The 27,227-nt window shown below is 38.3% G+C and overlaps 1 protein-coding gene across 4 annotated transcripts in view; it reads right to left on the bottom strand.

Annotated features, from left to right (window-relative positions):
• Nucleotides 1–27,227, bottom strand: part of EPHA6 (EPH receptor A6) — an 844,148-nt gene that overhangs the window by 258,969 nt on the left and 557,952 nt on the right. For all 4 annotated transcript variants that reach the window (XM_038403007.2, XM_038402996.2, XM_038402988.2 and 1 more), the window contains one exon: nt 20,784–20,908. In XM_038403007.2, the coding sequence (XP_038258935.1) occupies nt 20,784–20,908 (125 nt within the window). The remainder of the gene's footprint in view (nt 1–20,783; nt 20,909–27,227) is intronic.

Below are 27,227 nucleotides of genomic sequence, written 5' to 3' on the forward strand. Positions count from 1 at the left end.
TGCAAACAAGTTACAAAATACTACAAAAGTAAGTGAGAGATGCAAAAAGTCAGGATATTCTATTGGTGCCTATGACAAGTGTAACTTGTTTCCTTTGTGCATCTGTAGATGCTTGTCTGATTTCTATATCCACACAATGTTCATGGGTGGTTGGATTGAGGATTTTGAACCCACCTCTACTACTGTACCAGTTTTCAGGATCCCATTACTCTACAGCTGTGATAAAGAATTTTAGCTGCTCTATATACTGTGTGCATTTCTATGCCTGCCTTTTTGAAAAATGTTATACTGCTTCAAAGACATTTTGTGATATAGACCTCATTTAACTCCCTTTTAATATATTCTAGTCTTTCAAGTTGGGAGGACATGTGAGAATGATGGGGCTGCTTTTGAGATCATTAGTTGTCTATCTTTAAATATCCACACCAATATAACCTTTTTACTTTCTCAGCACTGCAGATTTATGAATACCTTCTTGTTTTCCTTTGCCAGAGAGACTATTCCTACCTGCTTAGCTATGGAGAAGCTCCCTAGTGCTTCAATATTATCCAGCAACAAGACATAATTAACGCTAAGTTGGCTACTTTCTGATGGTTGATAAACACTCAGAAGAGAACTCTGAACTGAGTAGAGCATACCAAGTGAACTCTAAATGTCTCTCTTTTGTTCTGGCTGTTTAAGTAGCCAATTTAAAGTACTTTTATTGATATCATAGGCCCAATTCTTTTGAGTCATGCTGATGTAAATGTGAAGTAACTCCACTGATGCAAATGGAATTATTCCAGATTTACATGCTGTAATAGAGAAAAATCTGTCCCCATGGTTTTTTGTATGATTAACATTTCATTTTTAACTTTGCTTTTTTTGAATATGAAATGATTTAGCTCAGACATCTTCCTTTCCATAGAAAAGTAGTAACTGTTAATCTAGAATCATGTTGAAAAAATTTAATATACATTTCAATAGCAATACAACTTGTGAGTATAATTGTGAGTCACTACCTCTGAAATATAAAGCAAAAACTTAATCTACCAGGTTGCATAGATTTTGCCAACTACCAATATAAACTGAGGTCCTATATTATATTATCTCCTGTCTTGCTAAGAGTGGTGAAGATAACAGGGAGAAGAATTATATAGGACAGTGAAAAGTAATGAGAAGTACAATTTAGGCTAAATATCAGCAGAAACTTCCTGTTTGGCTCTGGAATTGTCTTGAAAAAGAAAAGATGGAACCCCAGTCTTTTGTGACATCTAAAACTAGACTGGACAAAACAACTTGTAAGGTAACTCCCTTCTCTTCGTGTGCCAATATATATTTATGCCTGTTTCTGTAATTTTCACTCCATGCATCTGAAGAAGTGGGTTTTTTTATCCACAAAAGCTATGCCCAAATAAATCTGTTAGTCTTTAAGGTGCCACCAGACTCCTCGTTGTTTTTATACATTATGAGGATTTCCTGCATTGACAGGTAGGTTATCTAGTCTAGCAGTCCTTTTCTGTGTTTAACTGCTATTTTTTCCGTTATCACAGAGATCTTAGCTGTATGGCCCTACATGTAATGTACAGAAAATCTGAAATGTATGGGCAAAGGCGGTTTCTCCTGATGTCATCTTAAAGTGATTTGAGGGCACTAAGAGAGTTTCTTCCAGAGTTCTTGCTGGTGGTTTCAAAGTTTATATGCTTTGTAGGGTATATAGCACAAATTCCTAGAATGACTGAAGTTTGAATTTAATATGCAATCATTCCAATAAATATAGTCAGGGAGATAGATTCTGACCAATATGCAGGGAGGACCCTGAGAGATTCAATTTTATGCATTTCATTATGCAGACACCTCCAGCTACACAAATCTCAATACATTGTTTACAAACCAGTAAATTATCACACACAGTAGATATCTAATGCATGATTGTCTAATTCAGTTAGCTTCACAGGGCCAAATTCATCCCTGGTATAACTCCTCTGTAGACTCTAGAGTTACATCACTGATAAATTTGGCTCATTATTGATAAATTATGTTTCTTCAGACATCTCAAAGGAATTTTTTCTCCTTACAGGAGTAAGTCCATTAAGCAAGTGTGAAGCTTGAAAAATAAGCCATTTTAAAGTTAGCTAAGTATGTATTTAAAAAAACAATCCCCCGCAACTTCCTCCCTAAAAAGCCAAACCAAACCCTGTTTTTTTTTTCTTTTAAAGCAGGGAATCCAAGGTTTTGTGTGTTTATAAAACTCAAAAGTGATTGTTTTTAGAAAACTTATACATACATGAAACCAGATTTTTAAAATGGAAGTGCCTCCTTAACTGTTAGTTCAGCAGCATGGCTACTACAATGCTATACCACACTAGTATTTGTGGCAGTGTATAAAGGGAGACATGATCATTTTATTGAGAAATCCTTTTCTCTCAAGGTTTAAAATCAATGTAGTTTGTACAAGGTCACTGCAAATACAGAAGGCATCAATTTCTGCAGCAACATAAATGTTTTTATGAGAAGCAGGTGTATTCCCGCAAAAGACCATAAAGCTAGTAACAACTCAGGGAGGAGTACATAATAATAGGTTGTTAACTCAGTCTCCCTGACAAGAGCATTGAGAAAGGGCACTTTGAAACTATTAATACCAATGCATTTTAAAATAAGTAAATAAATAAATAAATAAATAAAATAAAAGCTTTACAAGAGAGAGTTTTCTATACACTGTCTCTTTAAATCAACAGCATTATCTTTTTTATTTAAAAAAAGATAATCATAACAGAATTACATGAAAGTTCTTTAATTATACTGAGTCAGCAGCTTTCCTAACTGCTTGAGTTGGTTAACCAAACCAAGCCTTTAAAGGTGAAACCTTATTTAATGCATAATCTTGCACTAACAAAAATAATTTAACAGGTCTATTCTTTTATTTAAACATATACTGTGCTATAAAATGTTTCATTTTGTTACATCGAAAAGGGAATGACTCACTCTGGAAGATCTCATCTTTCTTTTCTGAGTCCTATATCCCCAGTCTGCTGTATGATTGTTTTGGATATGAAAGAGCAGGCTTCTGGCTTAATACATTTGCTTTTGGCATCACTGCTTAATTTAAGATGTGGCCTGGGTTCATGTAGTTACCTAGTCTGTTATTGGGGATATAAATATTATAGGGTGAAATGATAACAATTTGTCCTATACGAGGGAGAGTTTCTGGCTGCAAAACTAGATTCAGGAGAACAGGGGTCTCTTGCCACTGTTCTCACAGTACGTCCAATCTACTGAAGTAGTAAAATCACTGAAGTGAAGAACTGGGGAAAACTGGGAGGAAATACCTGGGATGGCAATGGTTCTAGTTTCTTGACAGTAAGTATTAGAATAACAGGCACACCACAGACAATTAAGAGTCTTGATTTGGTATGGACAAGTCAAGATGTTTATCAGTTTATCTTCTGAGATCTTGTCTTACCTTGCTCAGCTTCCCAATCTTGTGCCTCCCTCACTCCAAATAAACCATGTGTTTTTCACGTCCCAAAATTTGATCCCCACTTTTCGTTCTCTGAATAAATTAGCCCTCGGGCTGGCTCTAACCAACTGGATCCAGTGAGTCTTATTTTCAGGTCTTTGTTCCTACAGTTCTTTTACATCATAATGTCAGCATATTCCAAAACTCCAAACTTCCTCAGGTCACTGGCACATCAGAACACATTGTGAACACATGATGGTGGGCGAGAATTTGAAATTATGAGATTTTTATGGTAGCAACTGATTCTACAATACCAAGATACTAAAATGGCCCTACTTGGATATCAGAAAAAGAAGGGGTCTCCTAGGAGAAATCCAGAATTTAGGTCTATGAAACTGGAGAGGTTTGAAGATGAACCAAAAAAAGAAGCACAGTGAAATGGAAAATGATGTCACTGGGTTTAGGGTACAAGGGAGGACTTAAAAACCAAAACAAATTGAGCTACCTGTGTGAAGAGAGCTGGATTAGGTCAGTGGAACTGAAAAGAAAGATGGAGTTGGGGTGGGGACAGAAGGTTAAGAGGCAACTTGAATGAAATCTATAGGAAACTACACAGGAAGAAGGTAACATACTAGAATGTGCTTTAGTTTAGACAAAGACATAATATTAAAACTGGAAATAAGTACAAGTTATGGGGCTCATAGGAATTACTGGGTGAAATGCTACTGTCTGTTATACAGGAAATCAGACTTGGTGATCATAATTTCCCCTTCTGGCCTCTATCTATGAATGCATGATGATAGTTTCAGGAGAAGGAGGATTTGGGGGGCAACAAACTGCTTGCGTTTTATGAAAACAGTGAACCACCTTTGGTCTTCAAAATGGTTTATGTTCAAGGATAAAGATTTTGGTCAAGGTTCAGGATAATTCTTACTTTATGTAAGCTTATTCAGTTCCTACGTTAATTACTTAGCAGACTTCAACATAATGGGTGTCTCCAAACACTGCATTTAATTTGTAAGGAAAGAAATTATACTTGTCTATATAATCATTATTTATTAGCTGTGCCATTATGTAATTAACTCTATACTTCCTGGAACTGACACACTACCATTTTTTGGCTATCCAGAATGAGTCTCTTAAATCCATATTCAGGAACTTAAATAAGTGGCCTGATTTTTCAAGATGGTGAGTTCCTGCCACGACTAGCCAATGCACCTGTATGTCAAAAGGAAAACAAATAGAAACTAGTTCTCAATACAACAGTGTCTAAATTGGTATGTTCAATTAGTCTGTTGCTTAAAAGATTATGTTAGTCTCCTCTATGCATTTGTTGTGTCAAATCTTTAACAGAGATCCAAATGTCTTTTTCATCTTATGTTCATCTATATTTTGTTCCTTAGTGTGATCTGAAAGACACTAGGCTGCTGTATATTTTAATTTTTTTAGCCTATTTATCTTAACTCTTCACACTAACAGCTGATGAGTGTAGTTAACTATATTATTCTTGCTGTGTTACTAAGTTATTTGAAAACTATTGTTTCTTAAGTATGGGCTTCTAACATTGCTTGGATAGAATGGAAGTTGAGCACAACTTTTCTTAGAAATCCACTTCTATCATCTGCTATTTTTGAGGTACCGAACTAGCTGTGTAATGCTGTATTTATGGATTTGTAACCTGTCTTTGCATATACTTTTCAAGCCTAAATCACAAGTGAAAAACGCTTGTGGCTAACAACTGGTTTTTAGATGTACAACATTTGAATATCTAGTCTCTTGGGTTTAATGTAAAGTTCCAGAAATGAAATGTAAAACAGCTCATTATCTTTATTTACTTACGAAAAGTTATGATCAAAGAGTCATAGTTATTTTTAAATCTGCCAATAGAAGGTAAACACACAGGAATAACAATCAAATGTAAAAAGCTGATTACTCCTCATTACTTTTTGGATTACCCACTCAAAAGTACTAAATGCACTTTTTTTTACATTTATGTCTTACTGTTGTGCAATGCTTATGTCATGTTAAAAAAAGAAAAAAAGGTATTGACTACAGAAGGGAACACTAGAAAAGCAAGCACTGAGTGATGTTTTCTTTAAATAATGTCCACTAGAATTGCTTAAACAGCATAATATTTCTCGGTGAGATCTTTGGTTTAGCAGGAATGATAATAGTAATAGCTCTCTGGACCACTTTATTATTAAATACAAAGTTTTAGAAGCTAGCTCTAAATAAATGAAGAAACCCATTAGGAGGACAGACAAACCAAGGCAACTAATGGAGAAGGCCTAGTGCAGAATCTCTCTGATAGAACCCTGGCCTATATGTAATTGATATTTAGAGGCTAGATTTCCTTTTCTCCTAATAGTAATTATATCCGTGTCATTAATAATGGCTGCTGTAAGGTCTTTGGGTTTTTCCCAAAGGCAAAAAATGATATCTGGTCAGAGATGCCTCAATTATTCACTCTCATTTGCAACAGTGCTGAGACCTAGATTTTTCTCATTTGAGAATCTAAGCTCTTGTAGTTTTTCCCTTGGGGATCTACATTAATAACAGCAGACTAGGGAAATTGAAAAGTCTACTAAACACCACTCACTATACTAGAATCAGCTAGGCAATTTTGTTTTAATGGTTTATGTCCCAAAGCACATTTGCAGTAATTATTTTTAAAATTCTCAAGGTGTGGTTTATTTGCCAGTGGTTTTGAAGTGCTTCCTTATGCTGAAAAAGCAAGGAACATTCATGAAGCTTGTGGTGAGAATGCTGATCCATTCCTTGAACTATCATCCACTGCAGGAAGTCTAGAGGTTGATTTTACATCAGTGTTCAAAAGTTCATGTACTTATCCAAATTATTCAGAATTATTGGCTCTGCAAAAACACTCGAACTCTCACGAGAACGGGGTTATCTCATGAGATTACATTTCCTGCTTCTGGCCTCAACAGAAATATTGTTCTCTTACACAGCATGCAACAATGTGTACCAGTAAGATGTGAATTCTAAAACACAAAAACATGTGGCACACTCACTGGCCCACGTAGACATATTAGAGTGAACAAGCACTGGAGAACTTTTGGTACATGCCAGCAGGGTCTATATAGATTGCAACACATTAGTGGGCATTAGAATTTACAACTCACTAGTGAGCATTGCTGCACTATGTAGACATGCTCTACGTCGGCACTTCTGGTTGCACTGAGACTCCAGAAGTGCAGAGTTTAGACAATTTAAAAATAATGTGAAAATTGTTTACTCTCTAAAACTTTGTGCGGGCCTGACCCTTTTTGCTGAACTGGCTACCCATTCTTAATAAAAATAATATTCACTAGCCTATATCTTTCATACTTATTATACATAAAAACCATTTACTGAACCATTATAATGGCCACATACGTAAATCAAACTATTGCACATCTGTATTACTGTCACCATTTCCCTGTAGACAGTAAGCTCACTGGAGTAGGGTGCATGTCTTCCTATGTCTATTATGAAATGCCTAGCACATGTGGCTATGATATAAAATATATTTTTAAATGGAAGCTTAAAAGTATATTCTTCCTCATTTTAAAATCTAAGATAAAGTCATAACCTGAATTCAGAAAGCAATTGCTGGTAGGTAACAGAGTTGCCTGCCACCTATCTATTGTTTTCAAGGATAGTCCCTCAAAAGAGGAATATCTGTCAGGGTGCACAGTACACACTACCAGCTGTCCAATTTTATAGGTTCATGGTCATCCCAGATGTCCTGTTTTTTCTACCTCAGAGGTGGCAACCTTAGTAGATAAGGGAAATATGGCATTAGTTGCAAAATGGTGGCCTCTGCACAAGCCTAACATTTTGACTCAATCACAAATTATGTAAAAGAATGATTGAAAAACTTTAATTGTTAAACTATTCACTACTATGAGAGACTTGAAAAGAAACAAGTGAGCTACATTATGTGGTGTAGATATCGCAGGAGGCTATGGGACAAAAGGGAATAACATTACTGTAGCTTACTAACATCAACCTCCTTAAACCAGAAATTTAGATTCATAGATACTAAGGTCAGAAGGGACCATTCTGATCATCTAGTCCAACCTCCTGCACAGCGCAGGCCACAGAATCTCACCCAGCCACTCCTACGAAAAACCTCACCTATGTCTGAGCTATTGAAGTCCTTAAATCATGGTTTAACGACTTCAAGGAGCAGAGAAGCCTCCCTCATGCCCCATGCTACAGAGGAAGGCGAAAAACCTCCAGGGCCTCTCCAATCTGCCCTGGAGGAAAATTCCTTCCCGACCCCAAATATGGGAATCAGCTAAACCCTGAGCATATGGGCAAGATTCGCCAGCCAGATACCCAGGAAAGAATTTTCTGTAATAACTCAGATCCCATCCATCTAATATCCCATCTCAGGGGATTAGTCCTATTTACCCTGAATATTTAAAGATCATTTACTTACCAAAATCCCATTATCCCATCATGCCATCTCCTCCATAAACTTATCGAGTAGAATCTTAAAACCGGATAGATCTTTTGCCCCCCCTGCTTCCCTTGGAAGGCTATTCCAAAACTTCACTCCTCTGATGGTTAGAAACCTTCGTCTAATTTCAAGTCTAAACTTCCTGGTGGCCAGTTTATACCCATTTGTTCTTGTGTCCACTTTGGTGGTGAGCTGAAATAATTCCTCTCCCTCTCCTGTATTTATCCCTCTGATATATTTATAGAGAGCAATCATATCTCCCCTCAACCTTCTTTTACTTCGGCTAAACAAGCCAAGCTCCTTAAGTCTCCTTTCATAAGACAAGTTTTCCATTCCTCAGATCATCCTAGTAGCCCTTCTCTGTACCTGCTCCAGTTTGAATTCATCCTTTTTAAACATGGGAGACCAGAACTGCACACAGTATTCTAGGTGAGGTCTCACCAGTGCCTTGTATAATGGTACTAAAACCTCCTTATCCCTACTGGAAATGCCTCTCCTGATGCATCCCAAAACCGCATTAGCTTTTTTCACAGCCATATCACATTGGCAGCTCATAGTCATCCTATGATCAACCAATACTCCAAGGTCCGTCTCCTCTTCCGTTACTTCTAATTGATGCATCCCTAACTTATAACTAAAATTCTTGTTATTAATCCCTAAATGCATAACCTTACACTTCTCACTATTAAATTTCATCCTATTACTATTACTCCAGTTTACAAGGTCATCCAGATCCTCCTGTATAATATCCCGATCCTTCTCTGAATTGGCAATACCTCCCAGCTTTGTATCATCTGCAAACTTTATTAGCACACTCCCACGTTTTGTGCCAAGGTCAGTAATAAAAAGATTAAATAAGATTGGTCCCAAAACCGATCCCTGAGGAACTCCACTGGTAACCTCCCTCCAACCTGACAGTTCTCCTTTCAGTAGGACCCGTTGCAGTCTCCCCTTTAACCAATTCCTTATCCACTTTTTGATGATCATATTGATCCCCATCTTCTCCAATTTAACTAATAATTCCCCATGTGGCACGGTATCAAATGCCTTACTGAAATCGAGGTAAATTAGATCCACTGCATTTCCTTTATCTAAAAAATCTGTTACTTTTTCAAAAAAGGAGATTAGGTTGGTTTGGCATGATCTACCTTTTGTAAAACCATGTTGTATTTTGTCCCATTTACCATTGACTTCCATGTCCTTAACTAATTTCTCCTTCAAAATTTTTTCCAGGACCTTGCATACTACAGATGTCAAACTAACTGGCCTGTAGTTACCCGGATCACTTTTTTCCTTTTCTTAAAAATAGAAACTGTATTAGCAATTCTCCAATCATTCGGTACTACTCCTGAGTTTACAGATTCAATAAAAATTCTTGCAAATGGGCTTGCAATTTCAGGTGCCAATTCCTTTAATATTCTTGGATGAAGATTATCTGGGCCCCCCGATTTAGTCCCATTAAGCTGTTTGAGTTTCGCTTCTACCTCTGATATGGTAATATCTACCTCCATATCCTCATTCCCATTTGTCATGCTACCATTATCCCTAAGATCCTCTTTAGCCTTATTAAAGACTGAGGCAAAGTATTTGTTTTGATATTGGGCTATTCCTAGATTATCTTTAACCTCCACTCCATCCTCAGTGTTTAGCGGCCCCACTTCTTTCTTAGTTTTCTTCTTATTTATATGGCTATAGAACCTTTTACTATTGGTTTTCATTCCCTTTGCAAGGTCCAACTCTACTCGACTTTTAGCCTGTCTCACTTTATCCCTACATGTTCTGACCTCAATTAGGTAGCTTTCCTTGCTGATCTCTCCCATCTTCCACTCCCTGTATGCTTTCTGCTTCTTCTTAATCACCTCTCTAAGATGCTTGCTCATCCAGCTTGGTCTACAACTGCTTCCTATGAATTTTTTCCCCTTTCTTGGGATACAGGCTTCCGATAGCTTCTGCAGCTTTGATTTAAAGTAATCCCAGGCCTCCTCTACCTTTAGATCCATAAGTTCTTCAGTCCAATCCACTTCCCTAACTAATTTCCTTAATTTTTGAAAGTCAGCCCTTTTGAAATCAAAAACTCTAGTTGCAGATTTATTTTTGTTAATCCTTCCATTTAGTTTGAACTGAATTAGCTCATGATCACTTGAGCCAAGATTGTCCCCTACAACCATTTCTTCTGTGAGGTCCTCGCTACTCACCAAAATTAAATCTAAAATGGCTCGGTTCAGCAACTACTTGATGAAGGAATCCATCAGCTATCGCATCTAGGAAAATCTGAGCCCTATTATTATTACTAGCACTGGTCCTCCAGTCTATATCTGGGAAGTTAAAGTCTCCCATGATCACGCAGTTTCCATTAGTATTTACTTTATTAAAAACATTAAAAAGGGCTCTATCCATATCCAAATTAGATCCCGGAGGTTATAGCACACCCCAAGAATTATCGTAGGAGAGGCCTTACTAGTTATCTTCCCCAATGTAATTTTTGCCCAGACAGACTCTGTCTTATCCATTGCATCGCTTCTTATTTCTTTACATTCTACCTCATCATTGATATACAATGCTACTCCACCACCTTTACCTTTGTTTCTGTCTTTCCTAAAGAGCACATACCTTTCAATACCTGTAGTCCAGGCATGACTACTATTCCACCATGTGTCTGTTATCCCTATAATATCTGGTTTCACTTCCTGCACCAGTAGCTCTAGTTCCTCCATTTTGTTACCTAGGCTCCTCGCATTGGTGTACAAACATCTTAATTTTTGCTGTTTGGCCTCGCTCACATTTTGTACCCTATTAGGCACAGTCATTCTACAGCCAGTATAACCTACTAGACTAGTATCCACACCGCCCTCGCTCCTTATATATTCTCCTACCCACGGCTGGATCCTTTCTTACTTCGTCTTCTTCCCTCTCAATGCTAAAATCTGGCGTGGAGATTACCTGGACATCTCCCAACCATCTCCCCCTAATTCCTAGTTTAAAGCTCTCTTTATCAGTTGTGCCAGCCTCGATCCTAGAAGTCTATTTCCTTCCCTACTCAGATGAAGTCCATCCCGAGAGAACTGTCCTCTGTCTGTGAATGCCTCCCAGTGGCCATACATCCCAAAGCCCTCCTTATAGCACCACTGCCTAAGCCATCTGTTGACAGTCATAATCTTGTCACACCTTTGTTGCCCTTCTCTAGGAACAGGAAGGATCCCACTAAAGATCACTTGAGCCTCAATTTCCTTAAGCGTTCACCCCAGCCTAGCATAGTCTCCCTTAATACTTTCCAGCGAGAATCTAGCCGTATCATTTGTTCCCACATGAAGGATAATTAGGGGATTCTTTCCCACTCCCTTTAGGATCCTTTTCAACCTCAGGTCTACATCCCGTATCTTAGCACCCGGAAGACAGCACACCCTTCTATTCTCTGGATCAGCTCTAGTTACAGGCCTGTCTATTCTTCTCAATAAAGTGTCCCCGATCACATAGACCTGCCTTTTACTGGTGACAGTGCTATTCTCCAGTCTCTCTCCTGTTTCCTCTGGCTGCAAGTTCTTTCCATTCCTATTTTCCCTTATAATCCTCTTCAACCCATCCTGTATTCTCCTGGGGCTCATATTTGGTGTAGTCTCCCTTGACTCTTCCGCTTTTCCTATAGGACTAGCCTCTCTTCTCTTCTTCCTTACCTTTCCACCTTCAACAAGTACCTGCTGAGCCCCTTCTTCATTTTCCAACTCTGCAAACCTGTTCCTAAGCTCTATTTCTCCTTCACTAGCCCGTCTTTTCCTCTGCCTGGTTCTTTTAGTCACATGCTTCCACTGACCACTTTCCTCACCCAGTCTCCCCTCAGAATTCCCCAGCCCTGCTTCCATCTGTGAGTCTGAGCTTTTCCCTTCAGATACCTCATGTCTTTCCTCCATCATCTGCTCAAACCCCTTCCTAAACTCAACAAGACTTTTTCCACCTGCATCTCCAAACCTCGGATCTTTTCTTCCATTGGCTCTATCAGACAGCATTTCATGCAGAAAAAAATCTCTTACCGGGTCCCCCCTCCAGGATCATGTACATACCACAGCTTCCACATCCAGTCATCTTCAATGTGTCTTTCACTACAGGAGTCACTCCCACAGCTGCCTCCGTATCTGTCATCGCCTTCCCACCTAAGTCCTGTTAGTCTGGGAAACACAAGCCACACCAAAAAGACCACACCCCCCCAGCAAAAGCAAACCCCAAACAAGCACCACAATACAAACTGCCCTTATAAACTCCCACTCAAACTCCCCTGTTTACAGCTCTGTTTGCTAGCTCCTGTGCCGCTGCAGCTGTCTGTGCCGCTGCCTGACTGGCTGGCTGGCTACCTTTATAGGACCTCTAGTTAGAAGCCCCACCCCCTAATCAGGGCTCAGCTGCTCTCCCAGCACAAAGAGAGCTTCTTTATCTACTGACTACATTTATAAAGTGTTTTGAAAAGTATTTAGGTAAAATTCTGGCTGTGCCTCACGTAGGTGTAGAGTGTGTGTGTGAGAGCAGGAAGGACTTGGAACGTCACACACCTAATGGGTGGGCAGAACTGTACTCTCTGCACTCAAGTGATTTGCAGAGACCTATCCCTTCTTACTTCCCCAAGAGAGCACATGGTGCCCCAAAAATGGAGGGGAGGAAAACTGTCAGGCCATATGGGGGAGAGTAAGCTGTATTCCCAAAAGTACTGTGGAGCTCTGGGAGGCATTCTTGCTCTCTGAGGCAGAATGTCTCCATGGTGCAGCTCTACAACATTTCCAGTGCAGAGCTGTGCCTAAAACTGTACAATCTATTCTTTACTATGGATTTGGAAAAGTGGCAAGTCATAAAATAGCAATTTAGAAGCCCATGTATATTCATGTAGCATGCAGCTTTCCTAGACTTAGGATTTAGAATACATAATCTATTGTGCACACACACTATGACTTTTAAAGAATGTTGAGCACACATTCTGAGTGTTCATATCCTCGGAATTTAACAGAAAATTCCTGTAATAGAAGTATTTATGGACAATAATATGTAAACACACTTTTCAAAGTGGTTTATATTCTGCATAACACACTTGTATGCAGGCACTTTGGAAGAAACCTCCTGACGCATTAACAATTTTCCACTTGTTCATTTGTAACTAATCCTGATATTTAATATTGATTGCCGACTGATATTTAAAAAAATACCCATTTTAAGTTTTTAAAACTTCACATTGCTCCTACAAAAATGATTTACCTTGAGCTGATCTTAGGAATGTTATTGTCCCCATTCAGGTTTATTCATTTGAAATCACATGATTCAAAGAAATGGAAAAGTTTGTTTAAATATTTGATTTTGAAGTTGAGCATCATTTCTTATGTGAGTAAAGTCAATACAACTTTAGGCTGATGGGAAAATTAGCAAGGTCATATTGCCCTCAAAATTCCTTAAACCTGATGCTTTGCTATATCTCTCCACTTCATCAGCTTAATAAAAAGTAGTTATAAAGTAACAGCTCTTCATCTGTCCTCAAAATCTCACATGAAAACTAATTTTCCCCGGTTCATACTACTCAATGACTCCCTCTCTTTTATTTATTAAATTCTATAACCCCACAATATTCAATTCGAAAGAATGGTAGAGTGTAGACATCAAGTTACAGAGAATCCACCATTTACTTTAGTTCTCTTTAATTGCCTCATGCTGCTGAGGAAGGCAAAACATCCACCGGGTCTCTGCCAATCTGACCTGGGGGAAAAATTCCTTCCCGACCCCAAATATGGTGATCAGGAAGACCCTGAATATGTGGGCAATACCCAATGTTAAATCATTATGGAATCATATGGACAGATATCAGGCATATCATACTAAAAGATTTAATTTGCAAATGTCTAGTACCTCTGAGGACAGTGAAGCAGGGGATATCAAGAACTTCTTTGCAGAATACCTCTTGGATTTCTAGCATCAAACATTTAATGGACTGCTTGTGCAGATTCACTTATCATCTAAGGTGACAAATGTTGCTAAATGGACAGTTTTTGGAATGATTCATCATCTACTAGAAATAAGATATGTGAATTTGCCAGGTTTCAAGATACAATGTTATTTCAAGTGCATGATATTCTGTAGCTGATAATAGCACAGAAGTATTCAAGCAAAGGAAAATTTTCTATCACATAGTAATGGAAGCTTGGAATGAGATTTTCAGATTTTTTTCCCTCTGCCAGACTGACCCAAACATTATAATCCTTTGACCAGGACAAGCAGCCAAATGAAGGACAGACACATGGGATGGGTTTAATTGGCACTTTATCAGTTATACATTGGGGAGGGGCACTATAATGCTCACCCCCTGCTCTCACATGCCAGGTTCCAGCAAGGGTTACAGAGCTTTAGAACCAAACAATAACTGCCCTGTCTACCCCAGAGACTTAGCTCAGTTGTGAAAACTTCTCTCCCCAGAACTCCCAACATATAAGGGGGGAGAGGGGGTTGAGTGATAAGAGGGCACAAGCCTGTGTGGAGACCCAGAGTTTGCCAATATGCCAGGTCTCTGCCCTGAGCATGAGGTCATAGAATCATAGAAGCTTAGGGTTGGAAGAGACCTCAGGCGGTCATCTTGTCCAACCACCTGCTCAAAGCAGGACCAACTAAATCATCCCAGCCAGGGCTGTGTCAATCTGAGCCTTAAAAACCTCTAAGGATGGAGATTCTACCACCTCCCTAGGTAACCCATTCCAGTGCTTCACCATCTTCCTAGTGAAATAGTTTTTCCAAATATCCAACCTAGACTTCCCCCACTTGAGCAACTTGAAACAATTACTCATCTGCCACCACTGAGAACAGCCGAGCTCCATCCTCTTTGGAACCCCATTTTAGGTAGTTGAAGGCTGCTATCAAATCCCCCCTCACTCTTCTCTTCTGCAGACTAAATAAGACCAGTTCCCTCATCTTCTCCTCGTAAATTATGTGCCCCAGCCCCCTAATCATTTTCGTTGCCCTCTGCTGGACTCTCTCCAATTTGCCCACATCTTTTCTGTAGTGGGCGGCCCAAAACTGGATGCAGTACTCCAGATGTGGCCTCACCAGTATCGAATTAAGGGGAATAATCACTTCCCTCGATCTGCTGGCAATGTTCCTACTAATGCAGCCCAGTATGCCGTTACCTTCTTGGCAACAAGGGCACACTGTTGACTCATATCCAGCTTCTCATCCACTGTAATCTCCAGGTCCTTTTCTGCAGAACTGCCACTTAGCCAGTCGGTCCCCAGCCTGTAGCAGTGCATGGGATTCTTCCATTCTAAGTGCAGGACTCTGCACTTGTCCTTGTTGAACCTCATCAGATTTCTTTTGGCTCAATCCTCCAATTTGTCTAGGTTACTCTGGACCCTATCCCTAACCTCCAGTGTATCTACCTCTCCCCCCAACTTAGTGTCATCTGCAAACTTTCTGAGGGTGCAATCCATCCCATCCTCCAGATCATCAATGAAGATGTTGAACAAAACCAGCCCCAAGACTGACCCCTGGGGCACTCCACTTGATACCGGCTGCCAACTAGACATCAAGCTGTTGATCACTACCCATTGAGCCCAATGATCTAGCCAGCTCTCTATCCACCTTATAGTCCATTCATCCAATCCATACTTCTTTAACTTGCTGGAAAGAATACTGTGGGAGACTGTATCAAAAACTTTGCTAAAGTCAAGGTATATCATGTCCACCGCTTTCCCCATATCCACAGAGCCAGTTATCTCAACATAGAAGGGAATTAGATTAGTCAGGCATGACTTGCCCTTGGTGAATCCATGTTGACTGTTCCTGATCACCTTCCTCTCCTACAAATGCTTCAAAATGGATTTCTTGAGGACGTGCTCCATGATTTTTCCAGGCACAAAGGTGAGGCTGACTGGTCTGTAGTTTCCTGGATTCTCCTTCTTCCCTTTTTTAAAGATGGGCACTATATTTGCCTTTTTCCAATTGTCCAAGACTTCTCCCGATCACTACAAGTTTTAAGATAATGGTCAATGGCTCTGCAATCACATCAGCCAACTCCCTCAGCACCCTTGGATGCATTAGATCTGGACCCATGGACTTGTGCATGTCCAGCTTTTCTAAATAGTCCTTAACCTGTTCTTTCACCACTGAGGGCTGCTCACCTCCTTCCCATACTGTGCTGACCAGTGCAGCAGTCTGGGAGCTGACATTTCCTGTGAAGGCCAAGGCAAAAAAAGCATTGAGTACTAAAGCTTTTTCCATATCATCGGTCATTAGGTTGCCTCCCTTATTCAATAAGGGTCCCACACTTTCCCTGATCTTTTTCTTGCTGCTAACATACCTGTAGAAACCCTTCTGTTATCCTTCACATCCCTTGCTAGCTGCAACTCCAATTGTACTTTGGCATTCTGATTACACCCCTGCATGCTCAAGCAATATTTTTATATTCCTCCCTAGTCATCTGTCCAAGTTTCCCTTCTTGTAAGTTTCCTTTTTGTGTTTAAGCTCACTGAAGATTTCACTGTTAAGCCAAGCTGGTCGCCTGCCATATTTGCTATTCTTTCTGCACATCGGGATGGTTTGTTCCTGCTCCCTCTATAAAGCTGAATTCTCAAAAAGGTCCAACAGCAGAGTCCCAGATGTCATTTACCTCTAGGAACTGGCTCTTTTAGTCTCTACCAGCACTGGGCAATGGCAGCTAGTTGCAACACGTCAGTGATCTTAATAGCATTATGTGAACTTCTATATTTTTCTGTTTTCACCCCAGTTGTGCCTCCCGGAGGCTGTGAGGAGGTGAAAACCCTGGACCACATGCTAGTTTGGCCTCAACAGGCCAAAAATTTCATTGTGATCCCAGTACTAAAGCTTCCCATATCTTCTGAGCAATATTAGAAACATGTGAGGGACAAGAAGTTTTGTTCATGGGATGAGGAAGTCCTGGTGGCTACAGTTAAATGAATGCAGAACGCCCTATAGAGGTCTAGAATGTCTCTCTGGCCCGTTCCCACAAATCACCAAAGAAAGCTCCAGGGAACACAAACTATTACTTTTAAAAGGATTAAATATAATCCAATAATTCTGCTGAAATCCTCAGAGTTTCACAGAGTTAAACTATTGTCACACATTGTATTATTCAGATGAACTCAGATTCTAGATAGGCTGCTTTCAAATAATGGAGTGTTCGATGGAGGCACTCAGTTCTGCAATGTCTGTGGGGGAAAAACCCAGTCTTCCCTCTAATATGAATGGGAGGCAAATGGGATACCATACAGGAAAAAAATCTAAGAATACTCTGCAATATCTGTTCCATTCTTATTGCGGTAGTCTTTATAGCAATATCTCGGGCAAATGAAGATTGGTTGGGAATTATGGATCACTATATGCATTTTTATTGCCTCTGAAGACTTTTCTTTTCCTTGCATAGTGAAAACTTCACATTTATTGTACAGAACTTCTCAGCTGTCTTGAGTTTAGGTTTGATGGACAGGCTTATTTTGAGGCCTTAGAACTGTGTCTTTCCTCTTAAGAGAGACTCACAGTAAACTGGGCAGTAAGATACCATAACCAAACTCTTTTTGGAACTCCAATTAGGCATAAATTAGAATGCTGGCCACAATTTTCAAAGTTCACAATACAAGGATGTCTGTGCGGTAACATCATTCACATTGCTATGTCAGATCTTCATAGTCTCTGCACGTTTATGACAACAGTCCCATTTCAGGCTTGTAGTGGCCACAGAGAACTTGACTGCTGATATTTCCACCACCAAATGTTTCTGAGAAGCTTCTGTGATTCTAGACATTCCTTCTACAGTAAAAAACTTTGTTATCCAGCATGTTGGGGGAGTGTGTGGGGAATGGGTGTGGGTTAATCAAATATTCCGGTTAACTGAGAGTTATACTTTACAAATGGAATACTAATTTTCAAAGAATTAGAATACAATAAAATGAATAAAGTATAAAATACAGTCGTACAGTATACAGGTATGCACTAATCCAGTAGTAGTAGTGCACTGCAGAGTGGTTGGTTTCTTGAAACACTTAGGTGTATACAATTAAAGTTTTCTATACAGTAGGTTATCTTATGACACGACATATCATTATGAGCAGCGTATGGTGTACACCCAGATTGCTACAAATACACTTAACACTAAAACTATACTGAACATAATTTAATCTTTTTTTGGTGATTCAGAAGGCACTTCAGGATCTTGTAGTACTTCAGAGTCATCATTGTCAACATCAATTATTATTGTAGATGAAGAAGGTGTAGGAGGGTGGGCTGAATCTGTAATGACCCTATGACAAACCCTGGAAGCTGCTTTATTTTTTGAATAAATCCCTGATATCAACTTGCTTACTTGACTTCTTCCTCTTTTGCATAAAAGTAGAGTGCAGAATGTACAATTGCAAAACCTCCTGGGCAGAATACTAGTCCCGGTTACTAGATTGAAGATTTGTATTAGGAGTTATCAGAAATGTCAGTTAATAGAGCTTTCCAGTTGATAAAGTGCTGGATAACACAGCTTTTACTGTAATATCACTCTTCTGGGGTTTTAGTAACTGTACTCTGTGGAGTTTCAGGGTGAAGACAAATACATTTTTGTAAAGGCCACACTTGTATTTGCTGGTTTTGGCATAGGAGCTTTCCTCTTCATTTCAGCGTACAATTTTGCTTTGTATTTGGCCATTATACCCATTCGTTATCATGTCTGCAAAGCCTAATGTACTCCAAAGGTGCTATATAAATAACATTTCAACGGTGTTATATAAAAACATTAATATGGCTACATCAAACACATTAAAATGGCATAAAATCAAATTTCCTATATCAGTATCACAGTATAGCACATGATTCTGGTCTATCTTTCCAGAATCTGGCCTGCAAGAGGGGTACATGCCTGACGTTTCAGAGGAAGTTGTAACATATATCTTTTTTCTCCCTAAATAATCTTCCTACAGTTGTTGCTGCCCATGCTTGTCTCCCACTTTGCCTTCTAATTAGTACTGCCAAAAGAGTGTTCTCCTATAGGCTATTGACAAAAGGTGCTTTGTTAAAAAATTATTGATTCAGTATAGTGAGTGACTATCACAAGGCACTAAGGGCAAAATAACCACTGGGAGAAGCACGTGCTTATGCCAACAATGAATCCTCCTCCCCCCGCCATGTGTAAGAGAAAGAATTGCTTACAGTAGAAAAATAACTCTGATGCATTATAAAGGACTAGAAGAGAAAATGGTGCTTTCTATATGGAGTTGGACAGGATTTGTTTGAGGTATATATACCTTGAAATCTTTAAACCATGATTTGAGGACTTCAATAGCTCAGACATAGGTTAGGGGTTCGTTAAGGAGTGGGTGGGTGAGATTCTGTGGCCTGAGTTGTGCAGGAGATCAGACTAAATGATCATAATGGTCCCTTCTGACCTTAAAGTCTATGATTCTATGAAGACTATGATGCATGTGACTCTACTGTGCAAAGGTCAACTTCCTTAGGCTGTGCTAGATTTTAGTGCCCTGTTGACACTATTAAAGAGAAATCCTATGCCAAGTTGCTCAGTGACACTGTATTGTCTTCAGAGTATAATCTACCAATGAGTTTGTGCAACTATAATGCTTAAAACTTAATATCCTTTCTAAAACTTTGATGGGCAGATCTCTGGAATGAGCCAAAATGTTTCCTGCAGTTGAATTAATCTCTTAATAGAGTACAGTATTTACAGTCAGATTTTTTTATTGTTGATAAATAAAACAAGTGCCAGATCAAGTCATAACAGGGAAGCAACATGGGAAAAGTTATGGAATAGATCCTTGAGGATCCCTGGAATCTGTGGATTTTCCAGGCCTCATTTGTTTGTTTACCAAATAAGATAAACAGTGTAACTTGTTTTTCAATTTGAGTAATTTCAATTGTTGGGCTTTTCTCAATTCTAGCTTTAATAAAACAGCATAACTGTGCACAGAACTGCAGACTCAGAACTTCTCAGGCTGAAAAACAATAAGCCCACATATTTACAAAGTAAAAACATAACTCCCTTTTCCTGTCTCTGCTTTATGTCTTCCTCCTCAGGGCTCTTTTCTTCTTTCCATTCATTGCTTTGTGCTTCTTAGAAAGGGAAAAGGAAATACTATTATCTCCTTAGTTTGGCAGGTTGAGATGCAGATACCTGAAAACTCCTGGATATGTCTCAAAGCATGAAGGTACCAATTACCACAAATGTTTATTCTGTAGCAAGACTTACTCTTCAAACTGGGGTGTGCAAATGTGCACAGAATGGATGAGAGCAAAAGCGACCCCAGTTTGTGTTTACATGTGTGCACATCTACATCTGGAGTGAGGGAAGTGTGTGTGCACCTTTGCCCAAATGGGCTTGAAGATTTTGGGTCCAGACTTGTAATATGAATATTTGTTTCCTATGTGGTTCTTATTTCTCTTTCTAATCTTAAAAACAATGCCATTTTATTTAGTTTAATATTCTCTGTTCTTTGCTAATCCCGTAGCTAGAAATGTGTACTGTGTAATTTGGCCTCAGGTTGTTGCTAAATCAGACCACAAAAAATGTAATCACAATGACATTTATCAGAATTGTATTATATCAACAATATCATGGCAGACATCAAAACACATCAAAGGGGCAACATATTTAACATTGTTTATAAACCTCACTAATGTGACACCATGAGATGTGTATATCTGTTTTCGTCTACTGTACTCAAATCTGACATAAAACAAGACAAATTAAAACATAAATAGATCAGTACAAAAAAAAATTAACACTTAAACCTAATGATTGTATGTGGGGTAAAGTGAGAACAAGTTTACAAGTTAAAAAATGTACACATATTTCAATATGTAACAGGCTGCTCTGTAGAGTGTTATTTAGTTGATGATCTAAGCAAGACCTACTTTCTCATAGTACTTGATCTCGTAGTCCAGAATGGCTCCATTGGGAAAGTCAGGCTCTTGCCATGAGAGGGCAATGCTGTTTTGGGAAGCCCAGTCCTTCCTTACCATACCTATCAAGGAGGGCGCTGAAAGGGAAAAAGGTAACTAAGGGTTAAAGAGAAAGCACACTGTTTATCACTTTTTGACTTTACTTTCTTAGGATACTGACAAGCAGTGACCTCTAGGCAGACGAGCATGACAGATGGAAATTCTCAGCCCAACTCAATAACCTGGAGTTAATGTTGAAAGTACATATCAGTAATTTCATTGTTAAAGTGTGGGTGTACTTTTGAGAAGTGACTGAAAAATGGGAACACCTTATTTGAAAGATCTGCTCCCAGTTATACCTGCTGACTTTATTGACAAAAAATAGATTTTATTTTTTTAATTCTTGTTAGTACTACACAACCAACAAAATTAACAGAAGTGCTAGATTCTGTCCCTTCTTCAGCTACATAAATAGAATTGTTACATTCAAATCAATTGTACCTGTATAAATGTATTGACGCTGTCACAAGCACATAATCTGAAGGCAGTAGGGTTGCACTGATATCACTAAGGGCATCGTTTCAGATGCAGAACAAAATGTAAGAGATAAACTATAAATTAAGAGTAATCTGAATTGAATTCACCAGATTTCTTCATAATAAATAAGTAAATTTTATGTTTAATTTATAAATTGGGTCAAATTTATCTTTGGGTCAAAATAAGTTAATTTAAAAATTCAACCAATTCCTATTTTTGTTAGCAAAATTTTACCCCCGCCCCAAAACCAACCTAATACATTTTAGTAGGTAACTGAGATTATGTCATCTGTAGAATGACCAAGGATATTGTAATACACTCATTTTATGCATTTTTTCTCCCTCTGACTAGAACACAAGTGAATCTACATTTCTAGATCATAGTCAAATATTGGGGATTATATTTTTGGTTCTAGAATAAACTGTGTATAGTTTTTTAAGATTTTACCCATTTACTGACTTGCAGAAAAAAAGATAGTGTAAGAAATATGTTGCACAAAACTCAAATGCAGTAAAATTCGCAAGATAAAATGTATTTGTAAATAAATTAAACATTCATTTAGAAAAATGTTATTAGATTAGAGTTGTCTAAAGCACTTTTGAAAGTGAGAAAACTCACAATTAATGTTCCATATGCAATGTGAACTCTATCCTTTAAACACACCAATCCTCTCATATTGTGGATACTAATTATAGCATTAAGGTCTTTAACTTATAGCTGCCCTTTCCCTGGTACAAGGAGAGTTCAGGCCAGTATAGAGAGGAAGTATATGGTCACTGGAGTTTTGCAGCCCATTATATATGATGAATGCAGCAAAATTTGACTTGCCCTGTATATACAAGGTGGGTTCTCTGACCATTGGGTGAATGGAGTACAGTACAGTGTCAACCCATTACGTGTTTGGTGTATAGAATAGACAAGATTTTTTTTTTCTGGACTGTATTGGGAAAGCAGGAATCAGGATTGTGATATTTTCTTCATCCCAAAATATAAAACATTCTTTTTTCTAGGGAGAGGGATGAAGGGAAAACAACTGTAAAAAATGAGAGCAGGGGAAACACAACAAAGAAGTTATTATATAAAACATAACACATACTATGTGTTTTATTTCATAAGCATATTTACTCCTCAGCCATAATGGCATAAATATCATCCACATGAAAAGCTTGCAGTTCTGTAAGTAACACACAAACGCAATTGAGAACTCACTTTGCTAACTAGTTGGGCCTACTACTCCCCTATATACCAACAGCACTTTTGTCAACTTCTTTCTTTTAGTGAGTAGGTATTTTCAAATATGACCCAAATTGGGCATCCAACATCACCAAATACCTTAAAAATGCCTGTTTTTCAGAAAGCACTGAGTATCCTCTCTCTGAAAATCAGGGCCCTTTAAATTGTCCCAGATTGAATAACCAAAAATTTAGGAACACAAAATCACTAGTCACTATTGAAAATGTAGGCCCTAGATTATTGCGAAGTTTTGACTGAACCAAATCCTTATGTGCTAAAATCAGACTCTACCGATCGTGAGCTGGCTGAACAGAAGGACAGAGTCTTTTGAAATGTTCTACTCTTCAACTTTAATTAATCATCAAGAAACTGATTTTCTGCAGTTTTTGAAATATGACTGAATTATTTATCTTGCTATTTAACAACTCCTATTCAATTTACCCCAGAAAAATGATCTGTTTTCATTATTTCAGTCTAATCAATTTAGGTATGTTAACCAATAATAAACTGTTTGTGGTATTGATCAGCAGCTTTCACATATACTATTGTGAAAATCAGAAACAACCACATTATGAATTGAACACCCTGAAAACTAAAACTAAGATGAGCAGGCCAGCTCTACAAAAAACTGCATTTTCAGATTTTCTACTCACTTTCCATCGAATGTAAGATTCTACTAAATAAGCCTCTTAATAATTCATAACGTTACCCACCCATCTCTCCAATATCCAATGGCAGTTAATTCCATCCATATTCCCCTCAGTCATTCATGATTCTACCCATCATATCTCCCTCCTAGGCTTCGTGACAGATCTGTAAGTTTGTTTTCCTCCATTAATTGGCCTAGTAGAAATAACATTTTTTTTATCACTTTCCCTTTTTAACTTTGGAAAGAAAGTTTCTCATTATCAGACTGAAATAAGAATCTGTTTCTAGTAACAAACTTTCAAGTATGTTTACTTTTCATGTAAATACTTTAGTGACATTAAAAGAGTAAAAATAATCAACAAACCCCAGAATAAAAACAAAGCAAAACCCAGTGGAGTTGTTCCCCTTCCTCCCTCCCCCTCCCCGGAGAAAGGAAGCTCTCTCTCTCTCTATATTTATCTATCTATATCTAAATATCTATATCTATATAAATACTGTGAAAAGACCTGTTAGGTCACATCCAGAGTCCATTTCTCTGCCTGTAAAGAATTATTCTCCACACTTCAAAAATGTAGTCTCCTCTGATATATGAAAAGCATGCAAAATGTCATGCTGCAACTAGACTTTTTAAAATTGTGTGAAGCAGGGTGATCAAAAGTGGGTTTAGAAAGGAAACTATCTTAAACCTTTATCTATGAAATCTCAGGGCATGTCTACACTTACCTCCAGAGCGATTGATCCAGCAGGGGTCGATTTATCGCGTCTAGTGAAGACGCGATAAATCGACCGCCAAGCGCTCTCCTGTCGACTCCAGTACTCCACCGGAGCGAGAGGCGCAGTATGTTGCCTTCTGCTATGTTTTCACATAGCTGAAGTTGCGTAACTTAGATTGATCTCCCACCCTAGTGTAGACCAGGCCTCAGCCATGACTCCATGATACTTTTACCTTGCACAGGGCAATGCAAGCAAGAAGCAAGCAAACAAAACCTATCAAGCTATTATGCTGATAATAGAAGGCGTATAGGAAAATTCATTAAACATGTGCTTTAAAAATACACAGTATAAAACATTAACACAATATAAACCTAATTTTTCCCTAGAGATAGACATGTAAATCCCTTGATGAAAATGACAATTGTGTACATGTATTTAAGGGTAGAATTTGATCCCAATACAATTATTTTTAAGGTAAGATCAACTCATCCAGCTGTTATATGCAACAAAGAAGCAGCAGCCTGAGATGAACAGGGACTATCTAGAGGATAACATGCCAGCAAATACTATTGTGATGATAGCCATCCTCGTCTTTTGCTATTATACTTTTCTCTATGTGCCCCTCAAACTGTGAGCAAAAACTCTTTTAACATACAACATATGGTTGATTATTATTTGGTGTCTACTTTTCAAACTCATGCAGCAATTTGTGTTGCTTTTCAACGCGAGTTCACTGAAGTAACTATTATGCTTCACCCAATGAGTGTCAAATCACAGTCTTGGTTGAAGAGATTATCATCTCAAATGTTCTGTGTGTGAAGTAGTCTATCACTTCTCTCTTTGAAACAGCTCAGCAGCAAAATAACAAAACAAAGTGCCTTCAGCTTCCTCCCAAGCCAATGCTTGTCCTGACTTGCAATGTTGAAAATTCTATACCTTGGACAAAGAAGCTTGTACATTATTGATCTGGATCACTGCTAGCATTGTGCCTTGTAAATCAAAATGTATTTAAGATGCATATACTGCTGTGGTATTTTATTCCTGAGTTAGGGTGTTGAGCCCCCCAAATTGTTTATCCCCCAAATCACTACATTTAGTGAAACAAACAAGTAGGCTCATCATTAACTGTTTCTGATAAGTTCAGAGAGAGATGACCCTGATATTTGTCATATAAAGGTTCTTTCCATATTTCAGGGGACACAATGACTTAGACAAGAAAGAAAACTCAGTTATAAATTCATTCTACAAAAAAAAAAGGAACAAAGCAAAACAAGTGATAAAACAATGTGCTCAGTTCAATTATGATTTCTTTAGCTCTCAGCAAAAAATAACACTTTCTACAAGAGAGTAATCTTGTAGGGGCTGCTCCTCTCTAGAAAAGTTAAAACAGAAGTTAATTAAATCCCAAAGTAATAGATAATTCTTCACAACTTGGAAATTTAAAGCCAGGTGAATCCTGTATGTCATTTATAACCTGTTTTGTTTATCTTTAATGAGTCAAAGGTAAATTATTCTGGCTAGTCTTTTGAAATTCAGTACTGTGGGAGAGTTTTTAATTCAGTTACCTGATGAAGCCATGCAAATGAATTTGCTTAACATCTTAACATGTTTTTTAACCCACCGTTTAATGGCTGCATCTTCTTGCCTTTGGTGCTGGGCTGAAGGATGCTTTCCAGATCTTGGACTCATTGCTGTTCTTTACTTTGTATGGAAGCTTCTTTGTGCATCTGGTCTCAGTATTTCCCTGTTTCTGTAATGGATTTCTTGAATTGCAGTGAGTCATCTTCTATGTTAGATTTTTCATTCTTTCTGTATTCATTTCTTCATAATTTCTCTTTTGCACTGTGTTAATGAGTATTTGTTCTTTATTTCAGAGCAAGTTTATTTTGTTGTAAAATGCATTATTTTTAAGGTTTTTTATTCATTTTCTCATGGAGTACATGGAAGATGGAGAATATTCCTTTAAAGGATTTGTTTGTAAGATATTGGGGCTTGCCACTTCTCCATTGACTCATTTCCTTATGGTTTGTTTCAGTTACCTATGACCCTCTCTCTTGGGTATAGATACCTCCGATCTCTGAAGCTTTATTTTTCCCTTCAGTCCATTTTTTTTATTTTCCAGTTTTCTGTTCCACAATGTTTAAGAGTATGTAAAGAGCTCTTTTGAATCAGTATAAACATGCACAATATCTAGAAAATTCTCTTTGACTTTTTTAAATATAGTACTTTAAAAGTTTGTTATAATAATCTTTGCAAAGTAGTTTCTTCTAGTAACCCTTCAGAACTCTTACATATTACAAAAAGAAAAGGAGTACTTGTGGCACCTTAGAGACTAACAAATTTATTAGAGCATAAGCTTTCGTGAGCTACAGCTCACTTCATCGGATGCATTTGGTGGAAAAAACAGAGGAGAGATTTATATACACACACACAGAGAACATGAAACAATGGGTTTATCATACACACTGTAAGGAGAGTGATCACTTAAGATAAGCCATCACCAACAGCAGGGGGGGGAAGGAGGAAAACCTTTCATGGTGACAAGCAGGTAGGCTAATTCCAGCAGTTAACAAGAATATCAGAGGAACAGTGGGGGGTGGGGTGGGAGGGAGAAATACCATGGGGAAATAGTTTTACTTTGTGTAATGACTCATCCATTCCCAGTCTCTATTCAAGCCTAAGTTAATTGTATCCAGTTTGCAAATTAATTCCAATTCAGCAGTCTCTCCTTGGAGTCTGTTTTTGAAGCTTTTTTGTTGAAGTATAGCCACTCTTAGGTCTGTGATCGAGTGACCAGAGAGATTGAAGTGTTCTCCAACTGGTTTTTGAATGTTATAATTCTTGACGTCTGATTTGTGTCCATTCATTCTTTTACGTATAGACTGTCCTGTTTCATGTTCTCTGTGTGTGTGTATATAAATCTCTCCTCTGTTTTTTCCACCAAATGCATCCGATGAAGTGAGCTGTAGCTCACGAAAGCTTATGCTCTAATAAATTTGTTAGTCTCTAAGGTGCCACAAGTACTCCTTTTCTTTTTGCGAATACAGACTAACACGGCTGCTACTCTGAAACCTGTTACATATTACAAAATTCAATGGGGAACTTGCATAAGTACAAACAATTTCTAAGTTCATCTGCATACACTATATCAGGGGTCAGCAACCTTTCAGAAGTGGTGTGCTGAGTCTTCATTTATTCACTCTAATTTAAGGTTTTGCATGCCAGTAATACATTTTAACAGTTTTAGAAGGTCTCTCTCTATAAGTCTACATTATGTAACTAAAC

Source organism: Dermochelys coriacea, chromosome 1 (assembly GCF_009764565.3).
Source record: "Dermochelys coriacea isolate rDerCor1 chromosome 1, rDerCor1.pri.v4, whole genome shotgun sequence".
NCBI classification, from domain to species: Eukaryota; Metazoa; Chordata; order Testudines; family Dermochelyidae; genus Dermochelys; species Dermochelys coriacea.